This window comes from Centroberyx gerrardi, chromosome 13 (genome assembly GCF_048128805.1).
Source record: "Centroberyx gerrardi isolate f3 chromosome 13, fCenGer3.hap1.cur.20231027, whole genome shotgun sequence".
NCBI lineage: Eukaryota > Metazoa > Chordata > Actinopteri > Beryciformes > Berycidae > Centroberyx > Centroberyx gerrardi.
The window spans coordinates 31957492-31978051 of NC_136009.1; the positions used below are offsets into that span (position 1 = coordinate 31957492).

Consider the following 20560-nt stretch of genomic DNA (forward strand, 5'->3'; position numbering starts at 1 on the left):
CATACTTCTGTGCTATTGGCCAACAGCACTGTGTGGATTAGTCCTAGCAGAATATAGCTGATCCAAATTGTCTGTTACACACTCTCATGGCTTTTGACAAATAAACCTAATTTGGCCTTTGATTACTTTATGGAATGGAATGTTAAGAAGGTATATTGTTGGTCTGTCTAGAACAAGTGACAACATTGATTTATATCAATTGAGCAATCAATTGTATTTCCAATGAATGAACTATAAACTTAGCCATGCATGAAAATGTATGATTCATTTGGCCATTCGATCCTGAGATGTAATGGCATGTTTTATACCAATGGTTTCATTTTGTGAAGTTACAGCTTAGACTTTGTACTGGAATTTGAGGTTCTGTGGTTGTGTTTTGCTTACTTGCAACAAAAAGAGTTATCCTGTGTAAAGGGATACATGTACCGAGGTTAGGATGAAAAATAACCACACATTGTCTTCCTCTATTATTATATATTTCCTTTAAGGATATTTGGCTGCAGGCTACATATTTACTTAAAAAAGCTGAAACCTATGAGTCATACCTGCGGGTATTACCCGTAGGTATGACTCATCTCCACAAACAATATCCTACATATAGTTTTGAAGCATTAAAAAACACTGATGAAAATTGGTCACACATACCATAAACTCAATCTGACGACCTGTAGCCCGGACTGATGTATGGGTATGTGCCTGAAGTCCAACCTGTACAATGCATTACCACCAAAATAACATTAATGTTAGCTGTTTCAGCTCTTATATTGAGTAGTGAGTAAATGAATTGAATTGATCCTGAATTTCCCCAAGGGGATTAAAGTGCTATCTTATCTTATGTTAAAGTTAGTTAAGCACCATCTCTTGATAAATTCTTTTGATCACAACAGTCCAGGTCCTCTGTGAAATGAGTGAATGTTCAAGTAAATATTTCACTCAATCCAACGCTGTTATGGTAACTATATGGTTACCACGTTGCAGTGGTTACCACTCCATGTTACCACAGCCGTGTTTTTTTCATTTGCCCTAAGGGCCAATAAAAACATAAGTTCTGGTTGAGAAGCAATTTCGCTCCTTTGCGTTCACACAGAGTTCATGTGTGGTGAACTTTGACCTGCAAATTCACACGTCGGCCAATAGAAATGCTGCTATGGGCATGTAGAACATCCAACATGTCTCTAATCATGGCAATATCAAAGCATCCAATTTTAGACAACACTGTTCTAGCAGAGTACACAAATAGGGAAGTAACGTGGATTCAGTCGTGAGGAAGGACCAGATGATACATTAATGTGCGCAATGATTAGATAGATGTTTTAACTGGCCATCAGCTGAGTGATGGGTGGTTAACTGTTCGTTATCCAGTGCCAGTGTCACTGTCGAGCAGTTAATTAAAAAAGGGTAGAAAAGTATTGTGACCGACCTCTCAGTCAACAACATCCCCCTGACCCAAGAAATCATACATACAAACAAACTCATTTTTATTTCTGCTGTTCAAACATTATGCTAAGCTAACTCAGCTCCAAAATAGCTGGTAAGTAGATAACAGTCACATCCTCTTCCAATGGCCGCCCCATCACACGTGACATCATATCCTTTTTCGTGGCAAAGATAGTTTGTTGGGCAAAATCAGATATGACTGGGCCTGAAGAGGAGCACAACAGACACATAAGTTTGAATGTGCAAACCTGACGAAGCAACAACCAACACATTTTTCGCTCATTGGTTTTTAAAGCCTACAATTAGTATGTAGCCGATCAATAAAAGTGTCAATCTAAGTAATTCTGGTGTGTGCTGGAGTACTAATTATTTGTTTGAGACACATGAGTTTGTTACTATGAATTTGTCACTTCATTGGTTCCCAACAAGGATGTTTATAAGTGGCTTGAATCTCTTTGATTCCATGAAAGATGATTGACTTAACAATTTCATGTATCCCTTATGACAGGATTAATTTGTTATTGTTATGATTAATACATTTTTAGATTGTGTCATTGTGCTATGATAAATCAGACATGTACAAACATTTATTTTTCCAAAATGTTTGATTTTTTCCCCCCTTTTTTCTTTTAACATATTTGAACAATTTCTTCCTTGTCCCATTACCAACTTGTTTCACATCAGGAGATGCACACTTTTTCATGACTGTACCTGAAATGGGAAGTATGTCTGTTCAAATTCTAGCCACTTCTAAGCATTTTAGCCGATTATCGCAACACCGTGTGACTAATCAGCTCTATATTTGTTCATGGCCATTAAGGCTGCCCTTCTACCACTGGATCAACTTTTGTAAAAATTGGCAGCTATGTCTAAACTGGAAATGAGCTCTCCAGTGCCTCTATGTCATTTGATTGGTCCAATAATGGAGGGTTTACCTGGTCTTCTGTCTGCTGATTGGCCACAAAGTTTGATGGTGTTACGTGAATCCGTTCTAAAGTTATCTTTCTTTTTGTGAGAACCCATGCCCACTACCACACCCCCGTTTGGCCTGTTGGTATGAAAAATGAATCACTTCTTCCTTTCCCTATAACCAATCTTTCCACAAAGTTTCATGCAAATCCATTCATAACTTTTTGAGTTATCCTGCTAACAGACAAACAGACAGAATGGGGCGAAAACATCACCCGCATCCAACTCCATTGGCAAAGCTGTCAAATTAGAACATCCAATAAATAAACAGAGTTCAGATGTGTAACTAGAACATACAAAATCCTCCAATTTACTCAGGTATGGGGTACATGTACATGGAACAATGTCAAGTGACTTCCCTCAATATCCTTGTGATGGGTTAACTCACTCATGTTAAAACAAAACAACAAAACAAAAACGAACAAAAATACATTTCTATTTGTCCTTGTTTGCTTTGCTCCCACCTCCTTTTCACGTGCTTATGTTATTGGCTAAGTGGTTTGACTATCTGAAGTTAGCTGCTGCAATTATTTTTCTTCCATATGAAAAATAACTCAAAGTAATGGAATCAATAAAAATAAAGGTAATGGAATCAATATTTTTCAGGAAACCTTGTACTCGACATGTGTAAGGTCAAAAGAGCCAAGCTAATGGTGTAGCCTTTGTATGGTGCGTATTTGGGCATTGCTGTGTTTGGTCAGTCTATTTTCTCCTGACTGTCTAGTGATAGCTCACTACCAGCTAGAAAGATCCCTGCCTGTGACGTTACAACGTTAACTGCACACTTCCGACATTACCTTGGCTTTTCGCCATCATTCACCACTTGTTGTTTCTTCAAAGGTTGAAAGAAGTACACTTCTAGTTATCCATAATGCAGCTTCCTCTGTATGCAGTTGACTTTGGCTCATCCCACCTGCCATCTGTGGCTCCAACTGGCTTCCTCTCCTATCAGTACTGATGGTACTGATAGACATGCGCCCTCTGTGGGTGAAAGACTTAATCACATCACAGTCCATTTTTGCATCCCTCTTAAATAGGCTTTTATTTAAATGCCATTTCCAAGCCAATTTAAATTCAGTATTTTCCTCAAAATTACACTTAGGCATCCCGGTCAAGATAAAACCTTATTCATACAAAACTTCTGTGAACATGCAATCTGGAATTGCAGTGACAGATCTTTTCATTCCAACCACACAACCATGGAACCTCACATTTCAGTACAAACCCTAGCTGCAAGTTCACAGAATGAAGCTATTAATATAAAATGTGTCATTATATTACAGTGGTGGAAAATGGATTCTTTTAACAAATTGATTCTTTTGTCAGCGATAAAAACAAAATGTTGGCAGAATCGAGTCTTAATTCATTCATTAAGTGAAATCCAAATTCATTGAATGAATCACAGACATTTGTACTGTGTCTTTTAACCAAACAGTGGTGCTTCATATGCACCTGAATGGTTCATTTAGCCTGAATGAAAGATGTCCAGTACTGAGACACTAGCAAATAAATTTATGTGAACTCACTGAAGGAATTGTTCAGTATCGCATCTGCTCCAGGTGGTATGTTTAGTGTCGTAATGACGACAAAGAATGAATGAACAAGGAATTTTAAGAATGTGAAATTGTTGTGACTGTGGTTGATTAAGTTAGGCAGATAACAACTGTCTTTGTCCTAATGTAAGATTTGGTGTCTTCTTCAATTATATTTTTTCTTTAACATGCTTGTTTTGTTTGCTTAGATGTACAAGGCACAGTCCAAGGACAATTTATTATTTGAAATTTCAAATCAGTTCTACTGTCAAACCAATTAAATTCACTCACTGTCAGGTATCATTCAAATGAATGATTGATATGTGAGCTGAACTATCGATTACTTTAGCCTCATATTCTTTGCCTATCAGCTTGTCAAATATTCACTGACATACGTTTAAAAACTGAATCTGCTCTTAATTTGAGTCACAATGATCTTAATTTGATTGTTGTTGGTGAAAGTATGTTTCAAAAGTAGGTATACATTTTTAATAATGACATCAAAGCTGTATAAATCTTTTCATTTTTAACTTCATTTTAACAAAATAATTCAACATTCAATAGTCTGTAAATGATAGGTGTACCTGGAAAACAGGAAAAAATGTAATAATACAATGAGTATTAATAATGTATATAAAAATGTACACCTACTTTTAAGACACCCAGTATGTTACCATAGTAATTCCTCCTTCTCTACTCCATTCTGTAGCCGGGTTGGATTCTACGTCAACACGTTCAAGAATGTCACAAGCCTGGAAGCCAAGTTCCACCGTGAGATCTCTCTGGTGAGGAGGTTAGGGTTCTGGGTTAGGGTTAGTCCATTTCTGTTGACATTTCATGAAAGCGGAGTAGGGGTTTCTGGCACAACTTCACCTACTTCCAAGGTGCATGGAGAAGGAAAAAAGGTCTAAAAAGGTCAAAACTCCAGCAACACTTGTAGTATATAGAACAACTTTATTGTTAGACCAATGCGTTTTGGCTTGTGGCCTTCATCAGGGTCATCATGAAACACATTACAAACAACGTTTAAATAGGGTAACAGAAAAAATTCAAAAAGGTAAAAAAATAAAAGACAACCAATCATATACAGCCACACACATATCAGCCAATGGGGTACCTACAAAGATGGGTTGGGTATATGGTCATGTGGCTTCAGGCTCTAACCCTATAAAAAATAGAGATAAAAATAGAGATTCATCTCTATTTTTTATAGGCATAGAAGTGATTAAGTCCAGCCAAAGAGGTGGTAATGTCAATTTTCTCAGGAAAAAGAGAGAAGCATTTTGGATTTTCTATTTCAAAAGTTTATTTCCAGGGGGCATGAATGAGGACTTCTCAATTAATGAGTTTTTATAGTGGTTTGTAAATATCTCTCATTTATGTGTTTTTTTTGGGGGGGGGGTATATGATGTATATTTTTTATGATGTATTATTATTTTTTATGTTATTCTTTCATGATGTATTTTTTATGATGCTTTTCCTACTCTTTCCATATATAGCACTTTATAAAACGTTTTTTATATTAGAGTGTTTTTAAAGCAGGCCACATCAAATAGGCACATTTTGGGTTGAGGCTTCTTCTATAGAAACTCAAGTACCACCCCTTAGTTGCACTTCTCCAGTTTATGACCCAATATGGTGTCACATTGGACACTTCCCTTGCCTCTCTGCCAGTCTGTGACTACGATTGGCCTGAAGCCACATGACCATATACCCAACCCATCTTTGTAGGTACCCCATTGGCTGATATGTGTGTGGATGTATATGATTGGTTGTCTTTTATTTTTTTACCTTTTTGAATTTTTTCTGTTACCCTATTTAAACGTTGTTTGTAATGTGTTTCATGATGACCCTGATGAAGGCCACAAGCCAAAACGCATTGGTCTAACAATAAAGTTGTTCTATATACTACAAGTGTTGCTGGAGTTTTGACCTTTTTAGACATTTCATGAAAGGAAAGAAAACATTCATTCTTAAAGGAACTGTCACTGAAAGGCACTTCCACAAGTGATCCTAAAGACAGATGAATATTTATATTTCCTAATCCTCATTCATGCTTTGCTCAATTCAGTACTATTTTCCAATTTTTTTTACTGTCTGTGACCGTTTGAATTAGTTTTTGTGTTCTCAATAATTGGGAAGGTCATACAGGAAGAAAGACAATGTTCAGTGACAGTCACCTTCCAGGCTACAGGCTTTGATTGTTGGTCTGAGGAAACCATGGAAACCAGTCACTGTTTCTGGATGTCTTATCTTTGCCTCCTGACAATCCTAGGCCGATGTGTCAGCATCCTAAACATCAAGACAGACAGTTTCCTTTCAGGAACTAATCCATGGCTAATGACAGTGGTGTATAAGACCCTGAAATATTAGCTCCCCATTTAGCACACTTTAAGTCTAAGATACTCAATTGAAGCTACTCTGTTGATTCCCTCTGGGATCGCCTCTGGTGGCCGGTATTTTGGAAATAATGTGTAGCAGTGCCTTCAGAGTCAGAATCTGTTAATGCCAATCTTATCAGGAACATCCATACCATCATATGAGTGGAATGAGTACCAGTGGTATTTTGCTGATACATCTTACTACAGAGCTATGTTTGACACAACCCAGAAAATGCATATTTTTTTTGGACAATTTTTGTATTATGTATTAACAGTGCCACAAATCATGTCAACTTGCTTCTGAAAGTTATTACCATATTTCTCTATGCTTTTCCACTGCCTTTCTAGCTCTGCAAGCAGCTATATGAAGTGATGACCAAGCTTGGTGAGCAGCATTCTGACAAAATGTTCACCATCCAAGGAGCACCGAGGTTAGTACCTCCACTATGTGAATTAACCTTTCAGTCTACAGTCCACTCTCAATTTCCTTTGAAAACTGTTGCTAAAATCAAATCTTGCCAGTAATCTCACCAGGAAATTCAACCCAATTACAAGAGTAACATTTGTCTACAGTTTCCCAAAATATTTTCTGTCGTTTAATGAGCCTTTAGTTACAAATTCTCAAGATGAAGGAAATTAAATCCTGTGGAATCTTTGAAGTGCCTGAAGCATGTTCATTTTTTTCTTAGATATAATGTATACATACCTAATATTATTGGTTAATATATATGTATGCATGGCTCTGTCTCTTCGGCACTTACATGTATTCCTCTGACAGAATGAAGCGGTAAGTGGCTAGTTAGCCTTTAGCATGTAAATATAGCTTACTGTTTGAAGTTCATCGTTGATTAATAATCCTGTTAGCTCTGTTGATAGGAACAGTCACTGTGTAGTTTTTCCATGGGACCATCAGATCGACAATAGCAGCACCTCACCTGAAGGTTCATCAGTAATGTAGTAGTTTACTTCAGCAATCTCCTCATTATCATAAATGTATGTCTCTTAAGTATTCAATTACTGGATATTCACTATAATTTTGTCCATGCCAAAACTAGCTTGTTGCATTGTTTTGCACTGTTTCTGAGCTGTGAATGAGTTGCAGAACACATCAGTTCAATAGAATTATCTTCTTCTGTGGATCAGAATGGATTGATTGATTGATTGATTTTATTTATGGATTAGTAAACAAAAAACAAAACAAAGAAATCCAAAGGATAACATGTTAAAGTGAAAAACACTTATTTCCAACATGGTCCCAAGATGTTAAAAAGACAAAGAAAAACACAAGGAAGCACAAGACATTAAACATAAAAACTAAACAAACACAATCCTAAAAAAACAAAAACACATCACCACCATTACAAGATAAAAAATAACTCCTACATCAGAAAAACAAGGACAGCTAAAGTAACAATGTCATTGCAGATTTCATTATAAATCTGTTACCCTGTTCCATAAAAAAGTCCTAACCTGACTTCTATAAGCCCCTCTCATATTTAAAAACTTGACGTGTAACGGAAGGCTGTTCCACAACATGGCACCAGTATAAAAAAAGGAACTTCTAGCTACATTATTCACTCGAGGCACTTGACATGAACGCACACTGGCCCTGGTATTATAGTTATGCTGAGTATGGACCATTGTTATCTGAGAACACAAGTACTGAGGAGCATACCCATTGATAATATTGTACATATGATGCAGCTTCTGTTGTTCTACTCTGAGCTGTACTGGCAGCAGTCCTACCCTTCTGAATTCATCACTACCAACATGAGTTCGAGGGGATGCATTTAATAAATACCGAATAATATTATTTTGCATCACCTGCAGTTTGTTCCTGAGTTTAGCTGTCAAACCACTGTACCAAGCAGAGCATGCATAATCGAAATGACACTGTATCAATGATGACACGAGAAGTTTCTTAACAGAAAAGTCGAAAAGCCTTGTTCTGCGAAACAGGAACTTGAGTTTGCTGGCACACTTAGATAATATTTTAGCAGCAATATATTCACAGGAGAGTGACTGCTCCAATATTATTCCTAAATATGAGACATTTGTCTGAGATACAATTTCAGCTCCATTACAAAAGACTTTCAACGTATTTGTTCTTGACAGCTTCTTCTTAGTTCCAAACAGGATTGACTCGGTTTTGCCCAAATGTATTGAGAGCTTGTTATCTATGAGCCACTCTCTTACACTTTCTAATTCATTACTAAGAGTGTTTTCAATCTCACTGACATTATTCCCAGATACCAGTAACGCAGAATCATCAGCATACAGTAAAAGCTTGCATTTCACAGCCGCTGGCATATCATTTATATACATAAGAAATAAAAGAGGCCCTAAAATAGAGCCTTGCGGCACCCCACATGTAATATCCTGAGGTTCTGATATAACCCCTTCAACATCACAGACTTGAGTTCTTCCTGTAAGGTAAGAAGTGAACCATTTTACAGCAGTATGTCTAAAACCCATGCACTGTAGTTTTGATAACAGTATAGTATGATTCACTGTGTCAAAGGCTTTTTGCAAATCAAGCAAGATCATGCCAACATACTTTCCTTCATCAAAGTTTTGTCTAATAAAGTCAAACAGATGAATAAGACAGGTTTCAGTAGAGTATGCTGCTCTAAAACCAGACTGAAGCTCATACAACAAATTTTTTTTAACTAAATATTCCTCAACCTGCTCAAACACAAGACGTTCAAAAACCTTAGACATGGATGTTAAAATTGATACTGGCCTATAATTTCCAACATCTGATTTACTATTCTTCTTAAAAAGGGGAACAACCCTTGCCCTTTTCAGTTCACATGGGAATTTACCCTGACTTATAGATAAATTTACTATATGAGTAATCACACTAGAAATTACACTGGCACTATCCCTCAGAAATCTGGCTGGAATAAGATCCAATCCAGTTGCTTTGTTTGTGGGTAATGCGGATAGACACATCCTTACCCTTTCCACTGAAACAGGACTTATCTCAAATACATCAGGAACAACATTTTTATCTTTGTAGAAAGAGTTCGCAAATGATAGGCCATATCTCCCTGAGCCACAAGGTAATTTAGTAACCAAACTAGCAGCAATGGTTGTAAAAAAATTATTAAAATAACTAGCAACCTTCCATTTATCAAAACATATCTTATCCTCAATGACTAGTCCAATATTGCCAGATTTTGTTTTGGACTTTCCTGTGGAGCCCATTTCGTTAAGTACTTTCCATAATTTTTTGGGCTGGTGTGAATTTTCAGCAATAGCATCCTCATAAAATTGGGACTTTGATTTCTCTGTCTTATATCTGGCTTGATTTCTAAAATGAACATATTTATCATAATCAGTAGGCAATTTTGACTTCTTAAACTTTCTAAAATATAAATCTCGTTGTCTAATAAGATCTAAAATATCTGTAGTCATCCAATTTGCACTTCTCTGTTTAATTCTAGTCTCCTTCATTGGAGCAACAGCATCAAGTGCAGCTATAAAATGCTCTTTAAAAAGGGTCCAAGCCTTATCAACATCATTGCTACCCAAAACATCAGCCCAATCCCTCTCAGAAAGCCTATGTTCAAATCCCTCAACTGAGTAATGTTTAGTACATCTGGACCTAATAGAGCGGTGATTTCCAGTATTTATCTGTGATTTAAATATCTTACGAGTGCAAAAAATTACTTTATGATCACTTAAGGCAATATCAAGGACGCCTGATTGGGAGATCTTTTCACACTCTGAGACCAATATCAAGTCCAATATGGACTGGCTATTTACAGACACTCTAGTAGGTTCAGTAATTAGTTGTTGCAAACCAAACACTTTACAGAAGTTTGAAAATGATTTAACTAAACAACTCTTACTAGGAGGCAATAGCAAGTTTGTATTAAAATCACCCAATATAATACATTCCTTCTCCATGCATACATTACTCCTAATACAAGTCATCTCTAAAAGTTCATAAAAGTCTGTTTGCTTAGGAGGTCTGTAACAGACACCAATAATAATGGGTTTAGTCTTGAGAAGCAGCAGCTCAATCCATGCCGTTTCCAAGCCCTCCACCTGGAGGTCGGCTCGCGGATTGAATGTTAGATCACTCCTTATAAACAAGCATACCCCACCTCCATTTCTGTTGCGATCACGCCTGTAGACGGAGTAACCGGTGAGCTCAATTTCTGCGTCTTGAATGGAGCTATCAAGCCATGTCTCGGACACTGCGACCACAGCAGCTTTGGAAGTAACTGCAAGGTGCTTGATCTCTTCAAGCTTAGGCAGCAAGCTCCTTGCATTTATATGAATAAAGTGAAGTCCTCTCCGATTAAATAAAACAACCCTTCTATTCTTCTTCTATTCCTTCTGTACTGTTTTTTCTCTAAAATCTTCCCCCCATTTTCTGAGTTTTCCCCCATATCTGAAAAGAATCATGTTGACTGTCATTTATACAGTCAATATGAAGTATGAGACATATAGCAGATCACATCCCTTCAACTAGAGAGGAATATAATGATCCAGAGATTGATGTCATGTAATTAGTGGGCTTGCTGCAAGCAAGTCTAACTGACAAACTGTCTGTCTAACTGACCACCTGTCTAACTGACTGAGCTGTCCAACTGACCACCTGTCTAACTGACCACCAGTCTAACTGGCCACTTGTCTAACTGACTGAGCTGTCTAACTGACCACCTGTCTAACTGACTAACCTGTCTAACTGACTGAGCTGTTTAACTGCCCAAATGTCTAACTGACCACCTGTCTAACTGACTGAGCTGTTTAACTGCCCACCTGTCTAACTGACCACCTGTCTAACTGACCACCTGTCTAACTGACCACCTGTCTAACTGACAAACTGTCTAACTGAGCTGTCCAACTGACCATCTGTCTAACTGACCACCTGTCTAACTGACTGAGCTGTCTAACTGACCACCTGTCTAACTACCTACCCGTTTAACTGACCACCTGTCTAACTATCCACCTGTCTAACTGATTGACCAACACTGATTATTATGGGATGTCCTATGGTTGTTATGGGCTGTGCAGTGTTATTATGGGCTGTCCTGTGATTGCAAAACCTTAGAACCACTTAAAAAAACACCCTAACAACCATTTGCAAACACCCTAGCAACCACTTAGTACACCTTAGTAACCGCCTTGAAACAACCTAGCAACCACCTAGGACACCTTAGCAACCACCTAGCACACCTTCGCAACTGCCTAGAACCACCATAGCAACCACCTATTAAACCCTAGCAACCATATAGAGACCCCCTAGCAACCACATGCAAATACCCCAGCAATCACCTTTTACATCCTAGCAACAACCTGTCTAACAAATCACCTGTCTTACTGACCTCCTGTCTGACTGAGTTGTTTAACTACCTGTCTAACTCATCACCTGTCTAACTGATTCAGCTATCTACTGTAAATACTTACCTGTATAACTGAACACCTGTCTAACTGACTGAGCTGTCTATTACTCACCTATTTAACTGCACCTGTAACTATCTAACCTGTCTAACTAGCCAATTGTCTAACTGATCAACTGTCTAACTGACCACCTGCCTAACTGACCACCTGCCTAACTGACTGACATGTCTAACATCCTGTCTAACTTAAGTATTCATATACTTCCAATTGCTTGCAGCGAGCCCACACAGTTTCTTTAGGAACTGTTTTTCTAGTTTATTCATGTTGTTTATATCCCATCTCTCAGTGATTCTGGACCGCTGCGGCTTGCTAGAACCCCATCGCCACCAGACGATGAGACTCCACCTGAGAGTCCAGATGCCAGCTCCAACCACATGCTCCGGCCTGTTTCACCAGGCCCACCACGGCCCAAATCCCCGTCCCAGGTAGTCCTAAATCTTTTTTGTTTTTGACATGACATATTTTCTGTCCTATAATATGATAGCCACATGTACATATACACACATACACCCGCATACATATATGTACATATACACAGACATATACATTTACACATACACCTACACATATGTATATGTGTATGCATACGCACATAGATGCATACATGCACATACCTACGTGCATGCAACCCAATAGGCCCAAATGCACCAAGAGGGGTATTAGACTCAGCTCAAGGTTCTCCTAATAATGTCCCAGTGACTTGTCAAAGTCTTTCAGTAGGTAGGCTGCTCTCTACATGTTTAACAAGTCCAGATAATCCTCCAGCCATGAGTCCCTTAAGAAGCATGCTGGCTTTCATAACTTCCAGTTGAGAAGGATCATTCTCTTGACTGAGAGGCAACCTAGTGCCCATTGGTGCATAATCATGGGGCTATCTATACTCTCAGGTTTTTTACCCAAAATATATACAGTAGGGCATAGAGGAAGATCAACATCTAGAATCTCTGACATCAAGGCCATACACTTCTAACCATAAAGATTTTACAGCGGGGCAGTCCCATAACAAATTAATTCATGAACCATGATCTCCACAATTATGCCAGCACAAATCAGAAGCATTTTCAGTCATCTTTACTAGTCTGACAGGAGTAATATATATGCTCTACATAAAATCTTATATTGAATGATCTTGTATTGAACAAATTTGGATGAAGAAAAGCCAGACCTCCATATAGAGGTCCACTGAGAAGTGGTAAGTGATGTATTAAGGTCGTGTTCCCAAGCTACCTGGATGGAAGTATAAGCCTTGTGTGCATCCAGACACATAGATCTATAAATACAAGAAACAGTGCCTCATAATGAGGTTGCATGGCAAGAGGCAGGCACAGCACCCTCTTTGTGTTTTCTACTAATGATGGCAGACAGTTGTGCATATGTTAGAAAGAAAGAATCTGTTACGCCAAATTTGTCCTTAAGAAGTTCATAAGGTAAAATCTTACTGTCAAAAATTTCACCGATTGTCTTCATGTTATGATGCTGCCATGGTCTATTGCTGAGCGTGCCTCTCCCAGTGGTAAGAGTTGGATTATGCCAAACAAGATGGAAGACAGAGCCCATTAATAATATTGAACCTCTTATGTAAAATTCTAGCAATGGAGCATGAATATCTAATAATAATATAATCCAAGGCAACAAGTGGTCTGGGATGGTACCATAGTGATGCCAGGGTTATGCCCTTATGTTGAGCCAGAATCGCCTTCTCCAACCACTCCCAACTGCCCACTTGACGATGCTCCTTGTATGCCCATGACAGTGGATACCTTGCATTGTATGAGAGGTAGTAATTAAACACATCAGGAACTCATCCCCTTTAGATCTTGGAATAAGTCATTTTTTGTATGTGATTCTGGGTTTATTTTTGTTCCAAAAGAACTGGGAGAAAAAAGTATGTATCTCTTTGAATCAATTGTTTGGAAATTTGAGAGGAATAGAAGAAATTATGTATGTAAGCCTAGGTAATATATTTATTTTCAAAATTTCAGCTCTGCCCCATAGAGAAAGTGGTAAAGTGGATAACAGGACCATTCAGGCTGAATATTTTTGTTACAATCCTAAATCTAACCTTAACCCCCATGGCCAAAATCCCAGTCCCAGGTAGCCCTAACTGTAACCCTGGCTCCTATGGTCAAAGTTCCCTAACCCTAACCCTTCCCCTTCCCCTTCCCATCCCACGCAGGCCTAACCCCTGTGCCCTGTCCACAACCCTAGCCAATAGGTTGCTACCAAATATGCATGTTCTTTAAATGGATATTGAAAATAAAATTGAAATGAATTCATTGCCAGCAGATTTAAAAAGTTTTAACATTTAAAGTTTCATCTTCCCTCATACCATAATTAGACACAAACAAGGTGCTAGTTGTGGATGTTCATTCTGTACTGCCCACTCTGCACTTTTAATCCTGGTGGAGAAAGACTAATAACCTACTAATCAAATTAGTTGTGTCCTGTTCAGTTTCAAGTTTAATTGGAACTTACTTAAAGGGGATGGGGAAGTTTCCTTCAACTTTACATTAACTTTTCATGGCTGTTTTTCTTTGCTGCACACTTCTTTTGTTTCGTTTTATTTGGTGAGTGAATATGTAACACCAATATTTTGTTCTTTGTCTTTGTCATGTGGTGAGTGAGTATGTAACACCAGTATTTTTGAGTGGATAATTGTACATAGTAAAATATGTATTTGAGAGTGGGATATCGCTTTGTGCCTATTCCATTTGATTTTGCAGGTCATGAGATTTGGTGTGAGTGTGAGCCTTAGACATTGACATGTTTGTCAAATTAATTTGGACAAATATGTATGTACACATTTTATGTTAAGTGAAATCATACTGTGTCTTTCCCCTTCCTGCTCATTTGTTGTGTTGTACCATGGTAAGTAACCATGTCACATTTGGTTTATGGTACTGTATCTCTTTAGTACCAGCTGTGTTCTTGCCAATATCTGATTTATTGAAACAATTGAAGGTTTCTAGTTGTTACATACAGTGTATATATATACAGTATATATACCATTAAGAGTAACCAACCTTTACAGCAGTAGCATGTTTCCTGTTTTCCCCTAGAAACCACCCATCAGACCTAGTGTCACCAGGTGTTATTGGTCTTCCTGTAGACTTGTAGATGAATTGGCTAGTGTCCTCTGTGTTAGTGAGAGATACAAAACATCCCTGATAGATACAGTATCCTCCTCTTGTAATTTAATTCTACTAATAGCACAGTCCTATAGAGTGTTCACTAGAGTTGTTCTGATACTGATACCAGTATCGGAAATGCCTCCGATACAGCCTAAAATGCTGGATTGGGTATCGGCGAGTATGCGAGTCTATGCACCAATCCGATCTCACATAATTTATTAGCCCCGAAAAAAATCAACTTTAAAGTAGTTTCACCCGGATAAAACAGCCGTTTTCCCGGAAATTAATTCTTCTTTGCCGCTCTAAAACAGTAGCCTACACAGCAAGTTGCGCTGTGCTGCCACTGGCAACTAACGTTACTGTTTTAGAGCGGCAATTATGTCACAGCAAACACAACCCTGGGAACATACTGTTATTGTTCAGGATTTTAACACTCGTGTTTGGGGCTTCCAGGGCTTGGTTGCCCGTGCATGTGATTCCCGGAGATGAGCGTTCGGCTGCCAGGCTAAAGGTAAGGTATGTGGGCTTACCTGTTGCCTTGCAGCCCCGGCACTGATCCGGTGCTTGTCACTCGCCAGCTCGCTCTCCGTGGTTCAACACCGTTTGGCTTCGGTGCTCACTTGACAGTTCATTTGTAGACATGTAACACGTGGACAATATTCGAAAACAAAACTCCGTTAGGAGAGGGGAAAACTTGACGGACCCTCCGTCTCTGTCACGACACTCAAAATTGCCTTTCGAAAAACCCGAACCCCACACCTGTTCAGAGTCTCCCCCTTTCAAACTTCCACCGGCTCCGTGATTAGGTAAGCCCCCCTCCCCCCTCCCCCTTAGCCTGACAGCCATGCAGGACAGCCAATAGGGAGATGGTGTGCCGTGAAATTTCCTCCCCCCCATGAAACCCTAACCCTGAAAACAAACAAACTTGGCATTAGACTAACATTTAATGATCCTTATTTACAAGTTTTTTTTTCTTTCTCGTTTTCAAAAAACTTTATCACTTTTCGTATTTTCCATGTAAAATACTTACTAAGCCCAGTCAAAGCTAAAAGAGAAAATTCCTCACAAGGGTCTACGATCTATCATGTAGGCTAACCCTAAAATTCTCTTCCTAATTAGAACAGGATTACACAACTTCATCCACCATTTCTAAGCAACTCTCTTCAACCTTTTGACAAGGAATCGGCTACACTTTTCTTCTTGCCTGCAATGTGCTTGACCTCAAGGTTATAACGCACTGGTATCGGATTGGTACTCGGTATCGGCTGATACGCAAGTTCAGGTATTGGAATCGGTATCGGGAAGGAAAAAATGGTATCGGAACATCTCTAGTGTTCACTCACGTTCTTGATTTTGAAGATTAGAGAAACTGTCTAATAGAGTCTGATAGTTCTGGTTTGGAGAGTTTACTTGCTAATGGACCCTTCTGTCTTCATCCAGCTAAAAAAGGGACCACCGGTGCCTCCACCACCCAAGGTCACACCTACCAAGGAGGTGGCACAGGAGCAGATCATTGATCTGTTTGGAGGTGAATTCTTACCAGCACCCTCACCATCACAGGTTAGTGGACTCCTGATTTTTATCTTGATCAGCTTCATCTTAAATTAATCAGCATTGCATAATTGCACAGGATGTTGTAACCAAGCCATGTTTGGGAATCTTTTGTCTGTAGCCCAATGAAAGACCAGGAGAATCTCTCCTCGACCTGGACTTTGATGCTTTCCAACCGGATGAGAGTGTGTCACCAATACCACAGGTCCCAGTCAGCTCAAGGGGCATTAACTGGGGGTGGGACTATTAACTAGGGGTGGTGTCAGTTACCATTCACAAGGGGTGAGGTTATTCACAATTCACCAGCGGTTGAACCATACACCATGCATTTGGGGTGGGGCCATTCAGCATTCACTAGGGGTGGTAAAATTCACTAGGTGTGATAGCTATCATTAAGGGAGGTACCATACACTATTCACTGAATGGGGGGGTTACTCTTGTACTCTTGAGATGAGACCATTCAAGAGGGGTGGGACTACTTGCTAGTGTTGGGACCATTGACTAGAGATAGAACCAGCTTGTCAGTAATCCCAGGGCCCAGGATAGAATTTCCTATTTTGACCATATTTACCATGTTTTCTTTGCCCCTCCAGACAGCCCTGCCTTGGGATATGTGGTCGGTAAGTAGTCATGTTTTGTTGGGGAATTTACTGAACAGTTCATCTCTCTGTATAGTGTAATATCTTACTGTCCTAACTGAAAATCTCATTGTAAATGGAATTAGTCTTGATGCACAAAAAAGGATTTAAGTCAACTCAAGTGTGTCTCAAGGCCTTCCCCTTCACATACATGTCATTTTAAATACAATGTCTTGGGTTAGTGGTAAAAGAAAAGAATTAGAAAAGAAGAAAAGTAATTGTAGCTATATGCCAATACCATGCAGGTAATAAAATATTGAAAACAAGCCGTAGTATGTTTGGGATTGTCAAATAGTGCATTCATTATAATTCTACTACACTGCTAAAATATGTAGCAGTTACCTCTACATCAGCCCCCATGTGTTGTGCTTTCTGTTAAATGGGATATTTCCCCTCTTTAAGGATTTGCACAAATTGTCTCCCAAAACCTCCCAAATCATCCCAAATGGAAGCACAAAGCAGCTTGATGTTTGTAGTTTTAATTGTCATGTGTTATTGCTGGAATTATAATTCATTATGACAATTAATTTGGCAGTCAAGTATGGAAATCCATCTCATGACAAGGATATGTGTTTATGTATTACATGATGGCATAGCTATAGTAGCAGGAATAGGTAGTAATATAATGTCCAACCAAACATAAGGGATGAAACTTTAATTCCCCATGGAGAAATTGGGTTGTTCCAGCAGAAAATAGTAGTACAATGCAGCAAAGGAAAATAAAACAGAATATACAGTAACTAAGAATATAACAAAACATGGAAACATGGGAAAAGTGTGGATTACAGCATTATGAGGGTGTGCAAAATAACAGCAATAGAATTTACTAAGTCAAAGAAACTAATAAAGGCAAAATATAAGAGAAAATTAAACTTTATTTATCTTTATTGATAAATTATGTAGCAGCAAAGTAAAAGGATTTAGCAGGGGGACATTTTTTTTTATATAAGCACACAAACAATATAAAATAAGCAATAAAAACAGTAATAATAAAAATAACTAGCGTAATGCGTGGGCTTGCTGTAGAGTACCAGTTGCTAGGGTATTTCTAGGTGGTTGCTAGGGTGTTTCTAGGTGGTTGCTAGGGTGTTTCAACTTGGTTGCTAGAGAGTTCTAGGTGGTTGCTAGGGTGTTTCTAGGTGGTTACTAGTGTGTGTGTGTGTGTGGCCGTCTATCATGGGGCATAAGGAGAGATAGAGAGCTGCGTGTGTATTTGCTACCGACTCTGGTCAGTGAGAATGACCCCACCTGCTCCACTGGTCTCTGAACATTCCATCAATGATTGTGTATGTGGTTATAATTTGCAATTACTCGCGTGCAGCCCGCTAATAAAAAACAAAATAAAGAAAAATAGAAACAATTGGAAAGTATGAGAGAGTATGGATTACTTACATGTATAGATTTACTAAGTTGTTACTTACAGACCTAACACTATCTTTTTTGATTGCTTACTTAATTATGGGTTACTAAATATGAAATGTGCTGTATATATATAAGGATAGTAAATATGTTTCTTGAAAAACTATATATATATATGCGTATATGCATGTTGTATATGTGCTGTATTTATAGGATTGTGAGACAATCAACACATTGCTATTGCGATTTGAAACTACCTATTCTACCTAAGCAGTCGCGTGGAAAGACTCAGCTCGGTCAGACAATCAGAGCTATTCATTTGCAATTGCATAGTAATCATTAAAGATGTTGAGTTGACCAAGGCTGTGAAGTCAGCTTCCCTCCTAAATAAAATGAACCTGAGAAGAATTGGTGCCAAAAATGTTATGGTGAATGTTCAACTAATTTCACCATGAACATCAATCAGAAACGTACAATGACAATAATCAAGTCATAGGCTGACATGTAAGTGGCTTGGACAGACTTTGGATTATGACTTAATAGGTATGCGATCAGGTTGTGGGGGATGAGGGATGACACACTTGCTCTCACTCTCCCTCCCTCCTTCCCTTTCCTCTTCTCTACTATCCAAGCCAGGGGCCTCATGTATAAACGTTGCGTACGCACAACGCCAGGTTCAAAAGTTGCGCACGGTACTTTCCACACACATTTCGGGATTTATTAAAAATAAACTTGACGTGAGAAAGTGCGCACCGCTATGGTAACTCTGACCCATCCGTACGCACATTTTGGAAATGTGAAATGGAGACTCTGATGGCCAAGCAGTGAAATCAAGTAAAATGTTATTATGACGCTTTCAATCGTCTCTTTATGCTCCATAGTATCAAATTACAGACCTCTAATAATAATATCCCAGAGGACCATCCAGACCTTAATCATGTATTTGTTGCCTTAGACTACACACTGTCAAGTTAACCCAAACAGCGCACCTCCTTATTTGTAACAAACTGTCAATACGGCCTCATAAGTTTTGTGTCCCATTTAATTGGGATAACCTCAAGATGATAAGCAACTGGACTGACTGTCACAGGGTTATTAAAGGGCTTGCAGTGATGGTGCGTAATGATGCGTTGTGGCAGCGTCCTCTACAGCCAGCTCGTCACCACCGATCGCACCGATCTGTCTGATACCCCGTGTCAGAAAATTAGAATAAAACACTTGTCAAGTCTGTTCTTAAGTCTGTTATGCATTTTATTTGTCAAACAAGAGTGTGAAATGTTGAATGCGTGGTTATGTTCACTCTTTCAAAACAGAAAAGGCACCTTTAGGATAAACCTGCCCGCTGCCCGCAGTCTTATCTCGCTCTGATGTCATATCGGTGTCGCCCTCTTTTTCTGGCATAATGCCACTAATTTGGGTTTCCCCTGTTATCGAGGAGAGAGTCGGTCAAGGGCAGAGAGCTCCCTCGCCCCGCCAGTGGCACTGACACTGCGCTTTTTTGGCAATCAATTGTTTATTTCATTAAATTTTTTTATTATGTATTTTTTGGTGATACCCGAACTAAGGCCACCAAATAATACCTCTGGCTTCGCCTCAACCTCTCAACAAGCATTTCAATTTCACAATCTCTGAAATGTATCTTTTTTGTCTTGCACTATGACTTCACCATTTTCTCATACAAAGAGAATGGAATGACAAGTACATTTACATGCATATCAATATTCATGGAAGGTGTTTCATTAACCATTTATGGCTAACTGTGGGAGTTACCAGGGTGGGAGTAAATGCTCGTTCACGTGCGCACAATTTCAAGTTGATTGAGATTTAATAAGGAAAACTGTCGCACTGGAGGGCGTACATAACTTTTATACATCACAATATTTTTTTCCGTATGCAGGTTTTCAGACTTCTGCTTATGTAGCCTTTTAGTGTGGAATCCACGCAAGGTTTTATACATGAGGCCCCTGCTCTCTCTATAGGCACTCACCCTTAATAGCATAAGGGATAGCTATATCAGATGCATGGATTGATCAATGCCTTTCATAAGACACATATTGCAGACAACAGATGCAATTATATGCTGCTGTGTTTGTACTGAATTTTGATGACTCAAAGTTTACTGACACCCTCAGAAATAATTAAGT

At 38.8% G+C, this 20560-nt stretch overlaps 1 protein-coding gene across 1 annotated transcript in view; it reads left to right on the plus strand.

The window, feature by feature from the left end:
• The window catches only part of amph (amphiphysin), a 68113-nt gene that overhangs the window by 34272 nt on the left and 13281 nt on the right, over positions 1 to 20560 (plus strand). The window contains exons 8-14 of the mRNA XM_071901235.2: positions 4648 to 4723; positions 6668 to 6750; positions 12024 to 12165; positions 16309 to 16428; positions 16541 to 16630; positions 16686 to 16701; positions 17017 to 17039. Of these exons, the coding sequence (XP_071757336.2) occupies positions 4648 to 4723; positions 6668 to 6750; positions 12024 to 12165; positions 16309 to 16428; positions 16541 to 16630; positions 16686 to 16701; positions 17017 to 17039 (550 nt within the window). The remainder of the gene's footprint in view (positions 1 to 4647; positions 4724 to 6667; positions 6751 to 12023; positions 12166 to 16308; positions 16429 to 16540; positions 16631 to 16685; positions 16702 to 17016; positions 17040 to 20560) is intronic.